We start from the raw sequence: 16,751 nt of genomic DNA, 5'->3' as shown, positions 1-16,751 counted from the left end.
ACTGCAACCAACAGAGGGCAAATGCTATGAAATTGCCACCAACAGAGGGCAAGTGCTATGAAATTGCCACCAACAGAGGGCAAGTGCTATGAAATTGGCACCAACAAATGGCAAGTGCTATGAAATTGCCACCAAAAAAAGGGCAAGTGCTATGATATTACCACCAACAAATGGCAAGTGCTATGAAATTGCCACCAACAGAGGATGGTGATTTTTGCTTCCATTTTCAGTCATTTTGTCAACGCCATAAATTAGCTTAGATGTGTGTTTTCTGTTTAATATTTAAACATCAACCAGTATATAATATCATCAACTACAGAAGAAGGCCAAGAAAAATGGGGACGATAAAACAGAAATTTCGTTAATCGGTTACAACAGGGCACAGCCATCTTGATACAGGTGTTTGTACTATTGACCATTGAAACTGATTACTGGTACCGTATGTTTTGACAAAACAAAACCACATCCCAGACTTTGACCTGAGTTTCTATTTGAGTAATGTGTGCAGAAAACAAGTAAAACAACCCATCACCCCAACCACTTCACACACACACAATAACACCCATTAAAACACTACCTCTGTTAAGAGACCATTTGGAACAATCCCATGGGTGGTCTTGTGCTATAAGCATGTCTGTAATTGTTAATGTGTTGTAAACGTAGTTAGATACGTCCCTACATTTACGTAGGAACTTTACACATGCTGTGTACTTTCGTTTGACAGTAAATGTTACCAAGGTAGAGATGGTTTAGGTACCATGTAAAATGTGTAGGTATATAGTACATATGTCAGACTAGGTGGCTTAAATAGCATATTAATTTCCTAAACATAATGAATTCCAGACAAAAGTAATGTTCTCTCACCTCCTAAGTACTGTCATTGTCCATTACAAGGACTAATATATTTTATACTCAAGAAACCATTGTCAGGAACTATAAATAATTGTTTCAGTATAAAAGTAATTACCCAAAGAGTATTCCATCTGGATACTAAACCAGAGTGCTCTCCCTTTATCACAAGTATTAGCCAAATGAGCTTAATTACCCAGGTGTTTTAGATAGATTTCTGTGATTTATGCAGACATCATTAGAACACTAAGGTAATACTGAGGCATTGTTAGGTATAGATTTCAGTATGAGAAAGTGTGGCCAGAAAAAAATGGATTGTCTAGAAAACAACTACAAACGCATGGAGGTTACATAACAGTAATGGTAATGGTTAGTGGTTTTTTTAATACTTTTCTAGTACACCAGAATCAGACCTTCTGATGACATGTAGACTAGTTCCTATCTTTAGATTCTCTGAATTATCAAAAAGAGTTGGCCTTTTAATTGTGATTATAGGAAGAAGAGATAAGCTTAGAGAAAAATACAGCAGTGTATTTCTAATTAGCATTTAGAGCTGTTAGCTTAGCCAGTCTAGATAACAGGATCGAGATGTGTGTTCTAGTGAGAAAGACATTTGAATATTATATTGATTTAGTGTAGGTCATTGTAGAGAGTATCTTTACTTTAAAATTCCATTTGTGTAGAAATGAAAAAGCTTTCGTAATATTGACCCATTAAAAAGTCAATTAGAAATACATGTCCGACAACATTTTTAAGACATTTTCTGTCTTATCAGGTCTTCAGACCCAAAGGATCAGGACGAAAACATTTCCATCAAGTTTCTTCCATCATCCAGCATGCATAAGCTTTACAAATTTTAATACTCTACTCAAGTTCCACCAGTGGAATTCAGTTGTTAATTGCCTGAAGTAATTTTGAGATGGTTCTGACCAAGTGTTCTAACTTTTTTTATCAACCCAAAACACAATATGGATACCATCTTGAAAAGCACATCTTCTCTTCAAGTTTCACTGATGGGATTCAGCTGAATCTTAGCTGAAATGATCCTGAGATGGTCTTGACCAAGAGTTGCTATTTTCTCTGGTCCATCTGAGACTCAGTTTGGCTGCCATCTTGAAAAACATACATTTTAAACTTTTCTCAAATGCCATCAGTGCTAGTGAGCTGAAAGTTGATAGGAATGCTGAGGAAGGGAAGCTGACAAAGTTTTATTTTAAGCATGATCAAAACTTCATTATAATGGCCGTTTTGTAACACGATTGGGCAATCATGGCTTCCCTAAACACCTCACAGTCATTAACTTCTTCTCAAGTTCGTTACTAGGATTTAGCTGAAACTTGCCTGAAATTATCCTGACCAAGTATTGTTATTTATCACGTTGGCTCAAAATACATTAATGTGCCCGTCATGACAGCCATCTTGAAAAACTTTTTTTCAAATTAACTTTTTCTCTAGTTCCGGTGATGCCAATGAGTTAAAACGATATGGGAAAGTTGAGAAACAAAATTGAAGAGTGTTGTATTCTGTTTTGCCTTTACTGTTGAAATATTCTGTACTTATTTAATTATTTAGAATCACTTCCCTGACCACTACCACTGCTGTTTAAAATCAGATGACCGTTAAGGCCTGTTGCTTCCTGTTACTTTGTATTTATCAGATGAAACCAATTAATTTCTGCAAGACAAGCCATATACCACAGGAAGTCAACAACAAGTTACACCTAAGCAAATTATTGTTAGAAATACAACTATGATCAAATTATTTTTGGAAAAGAAGCTGGGATGACGTGTATACTCTATCTATACAGGGATGTACATCTCGTTCTCTGTCTGTCTGATTAGTGGACAGTCTGAGAATAAATGACCAGTGGTCACACTGCCTGGACACCCTGTAATAAAGATAAGAGAGAAATAATCACTGACCATTATATAGGACATTTATTGCTGTAAAACCAATCAGTTTAAAGGTTTTCACCGATACTTTAGTGATGTCTGTCTGACAGTGGTGGATCATTAACACCCCTCGAAATCTCTTGGAGAATTACAATCGATTAAGTTGTCACGATGAATTCAATTGGTCGATTAGAATTTATTTTTGTGATGTTATAATGAATAGCATTGGTCAATTGGAATTCATTTATGTTTCAATGGTGCATTTCACTAACCAATCAGATCATAGAGAAATGTTCCCAACATATCATTGAAAAAAAAAATCTCATTATGAATCCATACAATGAAAATTTATTAAAATTCATAGCATTGATAATTTTTCTTATCATTAAACTAATAATGTTACATTAATAATCTTTTTAAAGTTTGACAATAGATCTGGTTAAAAAATCTCTTCATTTGGTCAGCTTATCAATATAGACAGAACCTATCAGCGATGCCTTAGATTACCTCTGTGTAACATGTATGCAGTATTGAGGTAGAATATCTCTGCATAACTCTGTACTAGTATGGCTAGGTATTATGTATGTATTATGTATGCTGTGTAGTATTATGGCTGGGTATTATGTATGTAGTATTGATATCTCTGTGTAACTCTGTACTAGTATGGCTGGGTATTATGTATGCAGTTTTGAGGTAGAATATGTCTGTGTAACTCTGTACTAGTATGGCTGGGTATTATGTATGCTATTGAGGTAGAATATGTCTGTGTAACTCTGTACTAGTATGGCTGGGTATTATGTATGCAGTATTGAATATGTCTGTGTATGGCTGGGTATTACTCAGTATTGTATCTCTGTGTAACTCTGTACTAGTATGGCTGGGTATTATGTATGCAGTATTGAGGTAGAATATCTCTGTGTAACTCTGTACTAGTATGGCTGGGTATTATGTATGCAGTATTGAGGTAGAATATGTCTGTGTAACTCTGTACTAGTATGGCTGGGTATTATGTATGCAGTATTGAGGTAGAATATGTCTGTGTAACTCTGTACTAGTATGGCTGGGTATTATGTATGCAGTGTTGAGGTAGAATATGTCTGTGTAACTCTGTACTAGTATGGCTGGGTATTATGTATGCAGTATTGAGGTAGAATATGTCTGTGTAACTCTGTACTAGTATGGCTGGGTATTATGTATGCAGTATTGAGGTAGAATATCTCTGTGTAACTCTGTACTAGTATGGCTGGGTATTATGTATGTAGTATTGAGGTAGAATATGTCTGTGTAACTCTGTACTAGTATGGCTGGGTATTATGTATGCAGTATTGAGGTAGAATATCTCTGTGTAACTCTGTACTAGTATGGCTGGGTATTATGTATGTAGTATTGAGGTAGAATATCTCGGTGCAGCTCTGTATTAGTATCACTGTAGTATTAAGGTTGATCACTTATCATCTTCAGGTCTTTGAGCTCTGTACCTTGTGCTACACCCATCTGGCCTCTAAGAAGTTCCATGTTGGCCTAGTATGTATGGCCTGTCACCCAAGCATTTTTCTCTCTGTCTCTTGTAGGCAAGGACAGTCCTGATTATTTCCAGACTTACATCAGAGTCATCGTATTTACTGCAGATGTAAGGTTATAGTGAACAGAAAGGAATATAGCATGGATTACATTAACATAGAATGTTATCATGCACATGTAGGGATATCACCTGGATTTTTTTTAATTCACAGGGAGATATCTATGACAATTAGGGCCTTGATTTATATACAGAAATTTATATTGTTCTATATTTAGGAATACATTTTTTTTATTTATTTATCTTTTTGCAGCTTGCTGCATCTTTGGTTAGTTTTTTTTACAGTTTCTCCTGTGATAGATAGACAATCAATCTTCCATTAGCCTGATTACTGCAAAGTGAAAATTTTCTCCTGGCAATTTATTGCAGGATTTATAGTTTGCAGCAGCAGCAGCAAGAACACACAAATATCCTATATATAAGTATTGGAGGAGTATGTATACCGTAGTCCTGATTATTTAAACTGAAATGATATCAAAATAGAAACAATACACCAATTATTGGTAATTTAATTACAATTTGTATATATACACAGACTGTTTTACAATTTATAGTTTAGTTTATTGGCGTGGATTAAGTTTCCGAAGAAAAACCATGGCAGATTTGGTTTTCATAATCCTGACATTTCAAAGCTAGTTTTGTGTTAACTGTAAGTGATAATGACCTCCTCATTTCCCACAGGGATGTGCTTCAGTAAACAGTAAAACAATTATGCCACCTCTTTGCACAACAAGATGAGATAAACCTGTTTGACCTTTATGTTAGAACAATTTTGTAATTATCATATTTAGCTTGGCTACTGATGCTGGTTGTTGTGTTTATGTGGCTCAGCTCTATTTAATACTTTACCCTACTAAAGTGCCAAACACAATTTTGTTCTATTATAAAAATCACTGTAATTGGTCCTAATGTGTTCCCACAACTGAATAAAAAATAAACTGCTGCAGATAATTATAACAAAATGTGTGTACCATTGTTTTGTCAGTAAGTGAATTGTGTTGCACCATGGTTTTGTCAGTAAGTGAATTGTGTTGCACCATGGTTTTGTCAGTAAGTGAATTGTGGTGTAACATTGTTTTGTCAGTAAGTGAATTGTGGAGTAACATTGTTTTGTCAGTAAGTGAATTGTGATGTAACATTGTTTTGTCAGTAAGTGAATTGTGGGGTACTGTTGTTTTGTCAGTAAGGGAATTGTGCTGTACCAGGGCCTTTGTTTTGTCAGTAAGTGAATTGTGGAGTAACATTGTTTTGTCAGTAAGTGAATTGTGTTGTACCATTGTTTTGTCAGTAAGTGAATTAAGGTGTACTGTTGTTTTGTCAGTAAGTGAATTGTGGTGCACCATTGATTTGTCAGTAAGTGAATTGTGGTGTAACATTGTTTTGTCAGAAAGTGAATTGTGGTGTAACATTGTTTTGTCAGTAAGTGAATTGTGGTGCAGATGGTCAGTATAAAAATTTATTGGTGTTTAGGCCATGTCTATCCTGCAATACATACTGTTAACAGATTTGTAGAGATAACTATATCATTACAGGGGAAATTCTGATACAAATACAGTACAGTTGTAGAAGGAATCTTTTTATAGAAATGGAGACTTCTTGAGCAGTTAAAGTGTTACCTAATTTCTGAATCAGAATTTTTTTTTTATTGAAAGGGACATGAAGAGTACAAAATGACACAATGAAGTTCTGTTTCGGGAAATGAAATAAAGCATAAATGTCAGCTTCAGAGATAAACTCTATACCAGTTCTGACTTGGACACATCTAGATGGGTTTTAATGTTTAACACGAACTGAAGTTTAGGATTAAGTTTTCCCTCAATGGACTATTTAGTAAGTTGCATATTGTATCCAGACATAACTTAGACATGTGTGCCTATCATCTTTCATACATAACTAAGATTTTTGTTTTAAAACTTTTTATACACCTGATGAGCTTATCATTTAGTCATTTATTCCAGAATATTATTATCCTAGTCTTGATTATAGCATTCTACTTTTACTTTATAATATAAAGAAGGTTGGGACAAGACCACAAACAGTATCCAATGAAAAGGTATTGGATCTGTTTTCTATACAATACAAAGTAACGCCAATTGCCAAATGGTATTTTTTAGTTATTTCTGGTTGAATCACACAATAAATACTATTTCATGATATTTCATCATTTCTGTTTATTGTCTGCCGCTGTTACATGTTTACTTTTTGCCAGGTATAATCTCTCCAAACAAGCAAGAAAATCAGCCAAGACTCCGGCAATAAACGAGCTATTGTCTTGGTGTTTCTGTTAAGTACCTGACAGCCAAGATGAGAACTGTCATTTAGTCATTAACACCTTAAAACAGTCCAAATTGGCACCAATCTGGAGGAGATCGTTTGTTGTCTCGAATTGGACTAATGTTTTATTTCTTTTACAGATGTCCTGTAATGCAATATGTTGTGATGATCATCAGGACACTAAGATTGTCCTATAATGTTTAATCAAGTCTTTTGTCTTCCAGGCGGGCTAATTTGCCACCCATTTGTTTAGGTATATACAACAACATATAGTGTCATGTGTCTATAGTTTTTTAGATAGACAGCCTCTCATTTTAGAAGGTTTTTGTCTACAGAGTGTTGATTTGTCGCCTTTGGTGTTGCGGGAGGTAACCTCATATATACAGCTGTGATAATTACATGTCATATTGTTATCTGCCTCTACATCTTAATGTTTTTTCCTGTCGTGTTAGATTATAAGTTATTTCCCAACTGCATCAGATAATAGACTTTAATTTTCCCTTATTATCAGATAATAGAGTTTTCCTTCCTTTGTCAGATAATAGAGTTTTTTTTCCTTTTGTGCCAGATTTTTGTATGGAGCTTTTTCTCTACTCTGTCAGATTTCAGAGGTTTTTTGTCTTCCTTTGACAGATTATCAAGGTTTTTACTACCTATGTCAGATTATAGAAGTTTTTTCCTCAACATGTGAGGTTATGGAAGAATTTTCTCTCAATGTCAGATTATAGAGTTTTTTTCTCAATGTTATGTAGTAAAGGTTTTCACATTGATTTCAGATTATGGAAGTTTTCTCTTGATTATCAAGATTTTTCCATTAATGGCAGATTATCAATGTATTTTCCCTCAATCCCAGATTATAGAGGTTTTTTCTCCACCTATATAGATCCTTTTAGAAGCACATACAGATGGTTTAGGAAGGATGTCTTGCTTAAGTAAGAAACCAAGTAACCATTGTGAAAACATACATGGTGGAGTAGAGGACCCCAAACCTTTAAATTTCTAATTGGGGAATCAAACCTAAGTTGACTAGATTAAAGGGAAGCACTGTGTTTTGGGAATCCTGAAGTGTATCAGTGTTTCTATTGAAAGGATTCACCATGTTGATCTGATGACAAACTGCTGTACAACTTCTCTTTGCTTTAAAGTCTTTTTACTTGAAAAGGTTAAAAACTTATATTTGGAGGAGTGACATGAATGGAGAAGGAATGGGAATAGATTAAATTAGAAAATGTGGAGTCTTGGTTCTAGAGGTGGTTGAAGAGAACATGTTTAGTCTCTGTCATGGAGGAGGTTTTGACGAGAATATGTGTCTCAGTCATAGAGAATGTCTTGAAGAGATATGTAGAGTCGCAGCCAAAGAGGATGTGTCAAAGAGAATGTATGGAATCTCAGTCGTAGAGGAGGTCTTGAAGAGAATATATGATGCTTCACTCATAGAAGAGGTATTGAAATGTTATATGAAACCTGTTTAGATATGGTCGTAATCTGTGGTAATACACAATAACACAATGAAACTTGTATAGATACTCCCATAATCTAAAGAAATAACCGAATAACATTACAAAAACAGAAACAAGGACACGCAGAAGACATCTAATCTTGTTCCCAACACGTCTGAAATGTTTGTAACAGATGTTACGTAGATGTACAGCATTAATCAGCTAATGTAGCTAGTCCACTTAGACAAGGATCAACTTATCATGTCGTGCTCCCCAGTCTGATGATACCTAACAGACATTCGTATCAGAACAGTAATCTGTCATGCATAAGTCACGTTAAACTTGGACAGCATTGAGTGGGAGAGTGTTAGTAAATATGTGATGTTACCTACACAATTAGGCTGCAAGTACACCAGGTATATCTACTGTGAACGTCAAAGACCAAGGTCAAACATAAGTATAATATATAGGTATATATATCTTGTATTGTACATCTTCTACTGCAGAGGTCAGAGATGAAGGTGAGACATGTAGTTAAGCATACAGAGAAATGACAATTGTTTTGTTGTCTTACCTCAGTGTATAAAAATGATCATAGTGTGTTACATGATGATAAAATACAATCTTTATCTAAAAATTAATTCTCACAGAAAGTGTACCTCTTTTTAAAGACAAATGTTTTGATATTTCTTTTTCGTGTGTGTGCAATAAAACCATATGGCTTGATTGGAGATGTAAAAATTCCATAGAGAAGTACAGATCTTGTACTTTTCCATGCTTTTGTTCCTTTGGCATGTTTAAACATATTTCTTGCACACCATGGAGAGCCGAGAAATGCATTGTAAGTGTCTGAAATTAAGAGGTGTAATTCAATTTAGACCTATTAGCAGAACAATGGAGGAATTTGGCCGTTTACATTGGTGTGACAGAACTGTCTTGACTCCACCTGACATATAAGTCTTTGAATGCCACTGCCTATCACTGTTTCACACTTTCTCTGACTCTTTCGCATTTCTCTTGCTAAATGTACCTGTATTACACAAGTGCTTCTACCAGCTACTTTGTTTTTGTGGAATTTGGCAGGTGTATAGTGTTCCTCATGTTCGTTTGTCCTGCCCCATCAGTTCTGTCGCAGCCTACCTTGTGATCCTGCTCAGAATCAATGTTATCTTGAGAGCATTTGAACAGATTAGTTTCTTTTTTACTCCATTGTATTGTAACTTCGAATTCTACTCCTAATCAGATTCTGGTTTGTCCTAGAAGTACATGTCTTAGGGAAATTGTCTAGCTCTGTGTAACATTTGATATCTCTGTGTGTTTATTTTCTTGGTTGGAGTACAGGTAGTACTGCATGATCATGTCTTCCTGCTATAGATCAAGAATTTCTAATTTAGTCAGTAGAACACCAGGCTAGTACTGTTTGTCCTACTGATATGGTGAGAGAGAATTTCTTTTTGGCAGTAGAACACCAGGCTAGTACTGTTTGTCCTACTGATATGGTGAGAGAGAATTTCTTTTTGGCAGTAGAACACCAGGCTAGTACTGTTTGTCCTACTGATATGGTGAGAGAGAATTTCTTTTTGGCAGTAGAACACCACGCTAGTACTGTTTGTCCTACTGATATGGTGAGAGAGAATTTCTTTTTGGCAGTAGAACATCAGGCTAGTACTGTTTGTCCTACTGATATGGTGAGAGAGAATTTCTTTTCGGCTGTAGAACATCAGGCTAGTACTGTTTGTCCTACTGATACGGTGAGAGAGAATTTCTTTTTGGCAGTAGAACATCAGGCTGGTACTGTGTTTTTCCTGATATTATGGGAGAGAATTTCTGTTTAGGAAGTAGAATGTGAGGCATGTATTTTTTGTCTTTCCGATATGGTGAGACAGAATTTCTTTTTAGGAAGTAGGATGAGAGGCTGGTGGGAGGGGGGAGGTATTGTTTGTCCTACTGGTACATTATGGTGTATGTTTTTTTGTTCACTGCACCAGAAAGTTTTTATATCAACAATACTTATTGTTAATGGTTGACTTGTTGGTGACGATTGGCAATGTTGACAACAGTACTTGGTTGTTTATATTATTTGCTATGGTAACAATGTTTTATACCTCCCTAGTATGTTGGTACTGATATGTTTTGTGGTACTGACATGTGGTTTGGGCCAATCGTGGTTACACAACTCCACACCGGGAGGCAGGCTCTATGATCCCCTGCCAAATCCTGGTAGACTGTGTTGCCATATTATTGGGGGCTTAACTGTCCTAGTCTGTAGACGCTACAGACAGTACCTAGAGATCTATACATATGTTTGTCATAAGCGTAATACCTTCCATTTATACACTGAACATAAATAATCTCTATAAGATGAAATAAAGAATTGTTAGAAGAGAATGTGACACTGAATGGAATGTCTTTCCCCATACAACAGTGATCTTGTTTACTGGTGCAAGCTAAATTCATTAATATATGAAATCCCTCATCATATCAAATGTCCCCCCTTGGAATCTGACCCAGCGTTGTAGCAATTTCTCTCCCTGTCTCAAAGTTTCCTTTGGGATAGAACCAGTAACTCCTCTCTTGAAAAATCATGTTTCTTAAGCTTTCCTGAAGGTTTTACCCAATGCTTGTCAGACCAAGGCTAGGAATTTTATCTATTTCAGGGCCCAACATCCAACACCAATAAAAATGAACCATAAATTTACTGATGATCAAATCCAAACCATGGCATACTGTAAAATTTATGATGTACACAGGACCAAAGATTTTTTTTCCTGGTCACATCTATAGGAAGCAGCTATTAAATTACTTTGGTGGTACAATGAAATGCTACCTCATATCATATTGATATGATTTATTAATTATCTGACAAATTAATTTATCCCCTTATAGTTACAGGTACATGTCTCTCTAAGCTTTGTAATGCCCATCATCATTATACATGAATAATGATAGTCCTTCTTACACACATAGCGATATGATGTTATAAATGAAGGACTCCTGTGCAATGTCATCGTATCAAACACAGGGCTTGGATTTTGTGCATTTTAAAATGCCTCCGCGAAACAAAGTCTGTTTGAAATATGATCCGTATCTTTGTCAAACTTTTCAGGTCTTCTCTGACAAAATCTCGGTAGAATAAACCTGGAATTTTGTATGTAGCAAATGACAACATATATATACACACTATTGCCGTGGTATCAAAATGACTGAAACTTAATTACGGTGTTCAATAATTGTGGTTGTTAGATTGGTAATTTGAAGGTTTTCATCATTTTTGTGTCTATATACTTTGACATGGATAAAAATGAAACCATTTTTTAATGAATAATATAAGAAAGGATGGACTTTCCATTTTGTTTCAGTTACACAGGTATAACTACAATTGAAGTTGGCAAATCTTACACTCGTCAGTTATTCCATTTAACATAGTTTAATTGTAGTTATTGTTTTATATCCTAAACAGAAAGTTCATCCTTAATTCTGTGTTGTTAATATGTGATATATCAGTCAAGGATACATTCACAGTTATCCCCCTTGTAATTATGTGGTTATCAAACCCTTATATCTTCCAGGCTCATGGAGTGAGTGTTACAGGCTGGGATGTGGCCCAGGAGGGGAGACAACTCGGCCAGTCTACTGTAAGCTGATTAGCTCCAATGGAGTCATCACCACTACTCATGAGTCAAACTGCGGCCACATTCCTAAGCCACCAGAGCGGCAGGAATGTTTCAAGGTGTGCCGCGAGCACCGCTATGAGGTCCGATGGGCATGGACCCCATGGGAACAGTGCAAATTGGAGCCCGGGGTCAAAGTCTGCGCAAAAGGTCGAGGCATCTCATACCGCAATGTGTCTTGTGTCTGGAAAGAGAATGGAAAAGTTGAAAAGGATTCAGTGTGTTTATCATTCGAGGAAAAACCTGCAACAAAAAAACGGTGTGAACTGCGTTGTCAGCAGGACTGTGTTGTGACGGAGTTCACTCCTTGGACCAGCTGTGATCAATGTAGAGTTTTAAATAAAACACGGACACGGACTATTCTGGTGCCAGATTTTAATGGCGGCCAAATATGTCCACGTTTCTCTGACTTTAAGCCTTGTCAGAACTGTTCTGAGATGTTTTTCCTTTCGGTGGATGCCTGGACACATTGTGTACCATTCTCGTCTACCAGCTCAGATCAGAACCCCAACTATCCTGTGATAGGTCACCAAACACGCAAAATTAAATGTGTGAACACATTCGGAGCTCTTGTCAACTGGAGGTAAGATCCATCTTCTAATTCTGATAAATACTCCCACAAATTTTACAAGTTCCTAACTGCCAACACTAGGCTGAAGTTGGACCATTCTCTGATCTATATACAGATGGTTTAGATGAAACATTAGTGATAACATGGATAGATATTGGCTAACTGAATACTGTATTAAGTATATACAACTCACATTAATTATGAACACACTTGATTAACATTTATGCATTTTGAATGAATAAAAACCTCTTTTATTTGTCAACGATTTACAAAGTAACAGGGTAGAGTCATCTTTGTTAGTTATCAAATTAAACCTACTAGATATTTCCAGTAATGAAGTTTATTTTTCATTATTATCATTACCATTTCTTACATCACCTCTGTTTAAAATTTATGGGGTCAGGATCAGAAGTATCACAAAGAGGTTTTGTTGAGATGGATATGATTTTGATACTGCAATAGACAATGTTGTACTCTTACAGATATTGTCGTGACCGCTTGAGTCTCCAGGAGCCCATTGTAGATCATCAAGCTTGCATCATTCCTAAGAATTGTATTGTCTCTGAGTGGTCGTCATGGGACCGCATCAACAGCAGCTGTATTGACAGTACGGGTATGAAGAGGGTGGGTCTTATCAAGCGCTCTCGTCGTGTCATCCAACTTCCTGTAGGAACAGGAATAGCTTGTCCAGACCTTGAAGAAGTTACACAAGTACAAGGAACAGCCCAACGCAAATGTCCAAAGTAAGGAATGAAGGAATGTCACGTGACTAAAGCAGATGTCTTCTGATCCATTACAGTGCAGGGTTTTTACATCCCCAACATTTTAAAGGGGTATGGAGGTGGTGAGGGGGATATACTGTTACCCATTGTCCCTCTCATTGGTTAGTGTCCCGTTCTGAATTAATGTCATATCTTGAATCCGGACAGATTGGGCTCATATTTACCTCAGTGGTGTCCTAACATCAATTTCTACACCTTATCATATTAAGGTGGTCAGCAGTCAAATGGTCCAAGGTCACATCTGATTACTTCTACAAATTTTTCAAACAATGGTACTTTTATTCTCTAGAGCAGGAGTATTATGTCTTGATTGATATTTCTGATTCTAGAATGAAGTGGATTGTATCAGGCTGGTCAGGTTGTCAGCCTGTAAATGGGTTGAAGCAGTGTAGTACAGGATTACAACACCGGAAGGCCATCTGTGTGGAGGAAAATCGTAAGTCAACATTTCCCAGCATTAATATAAGCTTCTCTCAAGGAGGCCAGATTATTATGTCTATAATGACTGGATCTCATCAGTGTTATTTTTCATTATTAACTGCAAACATTAATAATCAAAACTCCAAACATCAGTGATAATTGATCACCAACTTACTTGCTGGTTTATATCACCAACTCCAAACTTAAATGATGGTTAATATCACTGACTCCAAACTTACATAATGGTTTATATCACCAACTCCAAACTTAAATGATGCTTTATATCACCAACACCAAACTTAAATGATGGTTTATATCACCAACTCAAAACTTAAATGATGGTTTATATCACCAACTCCAAACTTGAATGATGGTTTATATCACCAACTCCAAACTTAAATGATGGTTTATATCACCAACTCCAAACTTGAATGATGGTTTATATCACCAACTCCAAACTTGAATGTTGCTTTATATTACCAACACCAAACTTAAATGATGCTTTATATCACCAACTCCAAATATAAACAATGGTTTATATCACCGACTCAAGACATCAGTGATGGTTTATATCACCAACTCCAAACTTAAATGATGGTTTTTATCACCAAATCCAAACTTAAATGATGCTTTATATCACCAACTCGAAACTTCAATGATGCTTTATATCACCAACTCAAGACATAAATGATGGTATATCATCAGCTCCAGACATAAGTGATGGTTTATATCACCAACTCCAAATGTAAACAATGGTTTATATCACCAACTCAAGACATAATTGATAGTTTATATCATCAACTCCAAACATCAATAATGGTTTATGTCACCAACTCCAAACAATAATGGTTAATATCTTGCCATTGTAGATGATGGTCAACAGAAACCAGTAGATGACAGCAAGTGTTTAGATGACCGACCCCTGACCTCCCAGACATGTCGAGCAGACTGTCATTGGGATTGTACAGTGTCTTTATGGTCTATGTGGTCAGACTGTAAAGTGACCGACTGTGAACAATATGCTCGGAAAAGGCGTGCTAACCTCAACACAGGTAAAGTCTGATCAAAACGAATATAGTACCGTGTGTATATAGACTAATATTTTTAATCCTGGATAAGGAAATAATTTACTTTGTCAATATATCAGTACACAGTTTACCATAGAGCGGTTCATATAGAAAAGTGTTCTAGATACAAAAACACACTGTCATAGTTTACACTGGATTTATGGTACCCATTTAGATTTTAGTAGACTTGACCAAATCAAAGTGCAGGGGAGCCATATATATATGTCTCATTGTTTTTTGGTCAAAATTTTCATATTCGTGTGATCAAATTCTTCTTCATGTCTTCATATGTGTCATTAAACAAAAACTTAATTTTGTTGAATTTTGACTGAATACTTGAGAAATTTTGTTATCCATTAAGTTACTTCTGATATGAGTTAACAAGTGTCTGGTTTCCAGGACAACGGTACAGAACACGTGAGACTCTGACCCTCCCTGGGTCTGGGGGCCAGCCCTGTCCTCACCTGAGTGAAACACAGAACTGTGATCCGGAGCCCTGCTACAACTGGAAGGTGGTCACCCGACCCTGTATCCTCCGCAACACCAATATGGGTGAAGCGTGTGGCGTAGGCATCGCTCACCGCACTCTTGCCTGCCTCAACAAGTATAAGGTGAGAAGCTAGGCAGTAGTGGAAAAGACTTCATTTAACTGCATCATCAACAAATAAGTGTTTTGTTTCAGATCAAATGCTCAAGCTTATCCTTCCAACCTTTCAGATCGGTCACAAGCTTAGTTTGAATATGTGAATGATAGTTTATTTGTGAAGTCACACAAAATTTTTGCTGGAAATGCATAAGTTGGAAAGAATGGATGATCGTTTTGTGATCCTGAGAATAAAAATGTTAATTTATATTTTCTTTACATATTTTATGTCAATTATAATTTGATTCAAACTAAAATAAATTCCACGTTGTAAGTGTAATCTGTAAAATGGACCAGTCATTTTACTGGTGAATCAAGGTTGTTCCACATCACAACAGTCACACAGTGTAGATCATTTATACTTCTAATGACACTTTTTTCTAGTTCATTGATATAGTGATATGCCATGTAGATATCAATACCTGTTGTCTCTGGCCATGTACTATCTATATTGGTTCTGAGGTATTTCTAACTCAGCTGATCTAAGTTACCATTGTGTCCACTAACTTTTCCTTCAGATCCGTGTATCTGACAGCCTGTGTCTAGAATTCCGCGAGCGTCCAGAAACTCAAGTCCAGTGCGAGATACCTTGTCCTAATGACTGCGTGGTGTCTAATTGGGGGCCATGGTCGGAGTGTCCAGACCGATGTCAGACGGGCAATCTCAGAGAACGGGCCATCAAACGACGAAAACGCACGATACTAGCACGTCCATTTTCAGGTAAGTGTAAGACATTTTGTTATACATAGTGCGCTGAAGAGAGATGTGATCTGATGCATACACCATAGGAATAACAAAGAGAAGTTTAAATGTATGCAAAGAGAGATAACTCTTGTAAATCAAGACATGTACTTTGTTGTCAGATTTCATAGCTTTCTTCTCTATTTGATTCTCAGGAAACGTATTTTGACAAAAGTATTCAGTTATTTTTGCCTCTTTGTATTATTTTTCAATGGAATCAGCAACTATATTACTGCTGAATAATTCACTAGATGCAACAATAGCAAATTAATACTTGTATCCTGTATTTTTGTCATTTTATCATTCCTCTGAGATGAAAGCATGTGACCATGTATATATATGAAGCTATCATACAGCAGACTCATATCCCAAGTCATTTCTGTATTATATTTAAGTATATATATCTGATTTCAGGAGGGGGTGAATGCCCTAACCCACGTGAGTTAGAGGAGACAGCCGACTGTTCCACCATCATTGAGTGTGCCTTGTTCATGTGGCAAGCTGACAACTGGGGTGTTTGTCAGCTGGAGGATTTGACACGCCCTTGTGGGCGGGGCACACAAACTCGTGGAGTAAAGTGTTACGATTCTCAGGGAAAACTGGAATCAGATGAAAAGTGAGAGATTGCAATATATCTATTTCTAGTAAATTAATTACAGTTTTATTTATTACAAGTACACTCAAAACTTGTTATCTCAAAATTCAAGGGACATTGGAAAATATTTTGAATCATCCAAATTTTGACTCAAATGAAGCGTATAGATAAGGTTGACGGTATCGGTATATTAATTACAGGTATATTAATTATATGGATATTCATTAC

General features: G+C 36.3%; 1 protein-coding gene across 2 annotated transcripts in view; it reads left to right on the top strand.

The window, feature by feature from the left end:
- LOC132561194 (thrombospondin type-1 domain-containing protein 7A-like) overlaps nucleotides 1-16,751 on the top strand; it is a 125,603-nt gene that overhangs the window by 63,687 nt on the left and 45,165 nt on the right. For both annotated transcript variants that reach the window (XM_060225923.1, XM_060225922.1), the window contains exons 3-9: nucleotides 11,603-12,287; nucleotides 12,758-13,018; nucleotides 13,387-13,493; nucleotides 14,347-14,529; nucleotides 14,944-15,155; nucleotides 15,706-15,907; nucleotides 16,343-16,544. In XM_060225923.1, the coding sequence (XP_060081906.1) occupies nucleotides 11,603-12,287; nucleotides 12,758-13,018; nucleotides 13,387-13,493; nucleotides 14,347-14,529; nucleotides 14,944-15,155; nucleotides 15,706-15,907; nucleotides 16,343-16,544 (1,852 nt within the window). The remainder of the gene's footprint in view (nucleotides 1-11,602; nucleotides 12,288-12,757; nucleotides 13,019-13,386; nucleotides 13,494-14,346; nucleotides 14,530-14,943; nucleotides 15,156-15,705; nucleotides 15,908-16,342; nucleotides 16,545-16,751) is intronic.

Source organism: Ylistrum balloti, unplaced genomic scaffold (genome assembly GCF_031769215.1).
Source record: "Ylistrum balloti isolate Yb309-2 unplaced genomic scaffold, AGI_CSIRO_Ybal_v1 Utg371170, whole genome shotgun sequence".
In the NCBI taxonomy this organism is placed as follows: domain Eukaryota; kingdom Metazoa; phylum Mollusca; class Bivalvia; order Pectinida; family Pectinidae; genus Ylistrum; species Ylistrum balloti.
Note: the sequence above shows the minus strand (reverse complement) of the source record. Positions and strands in the feature narration are given on the sequence as shown.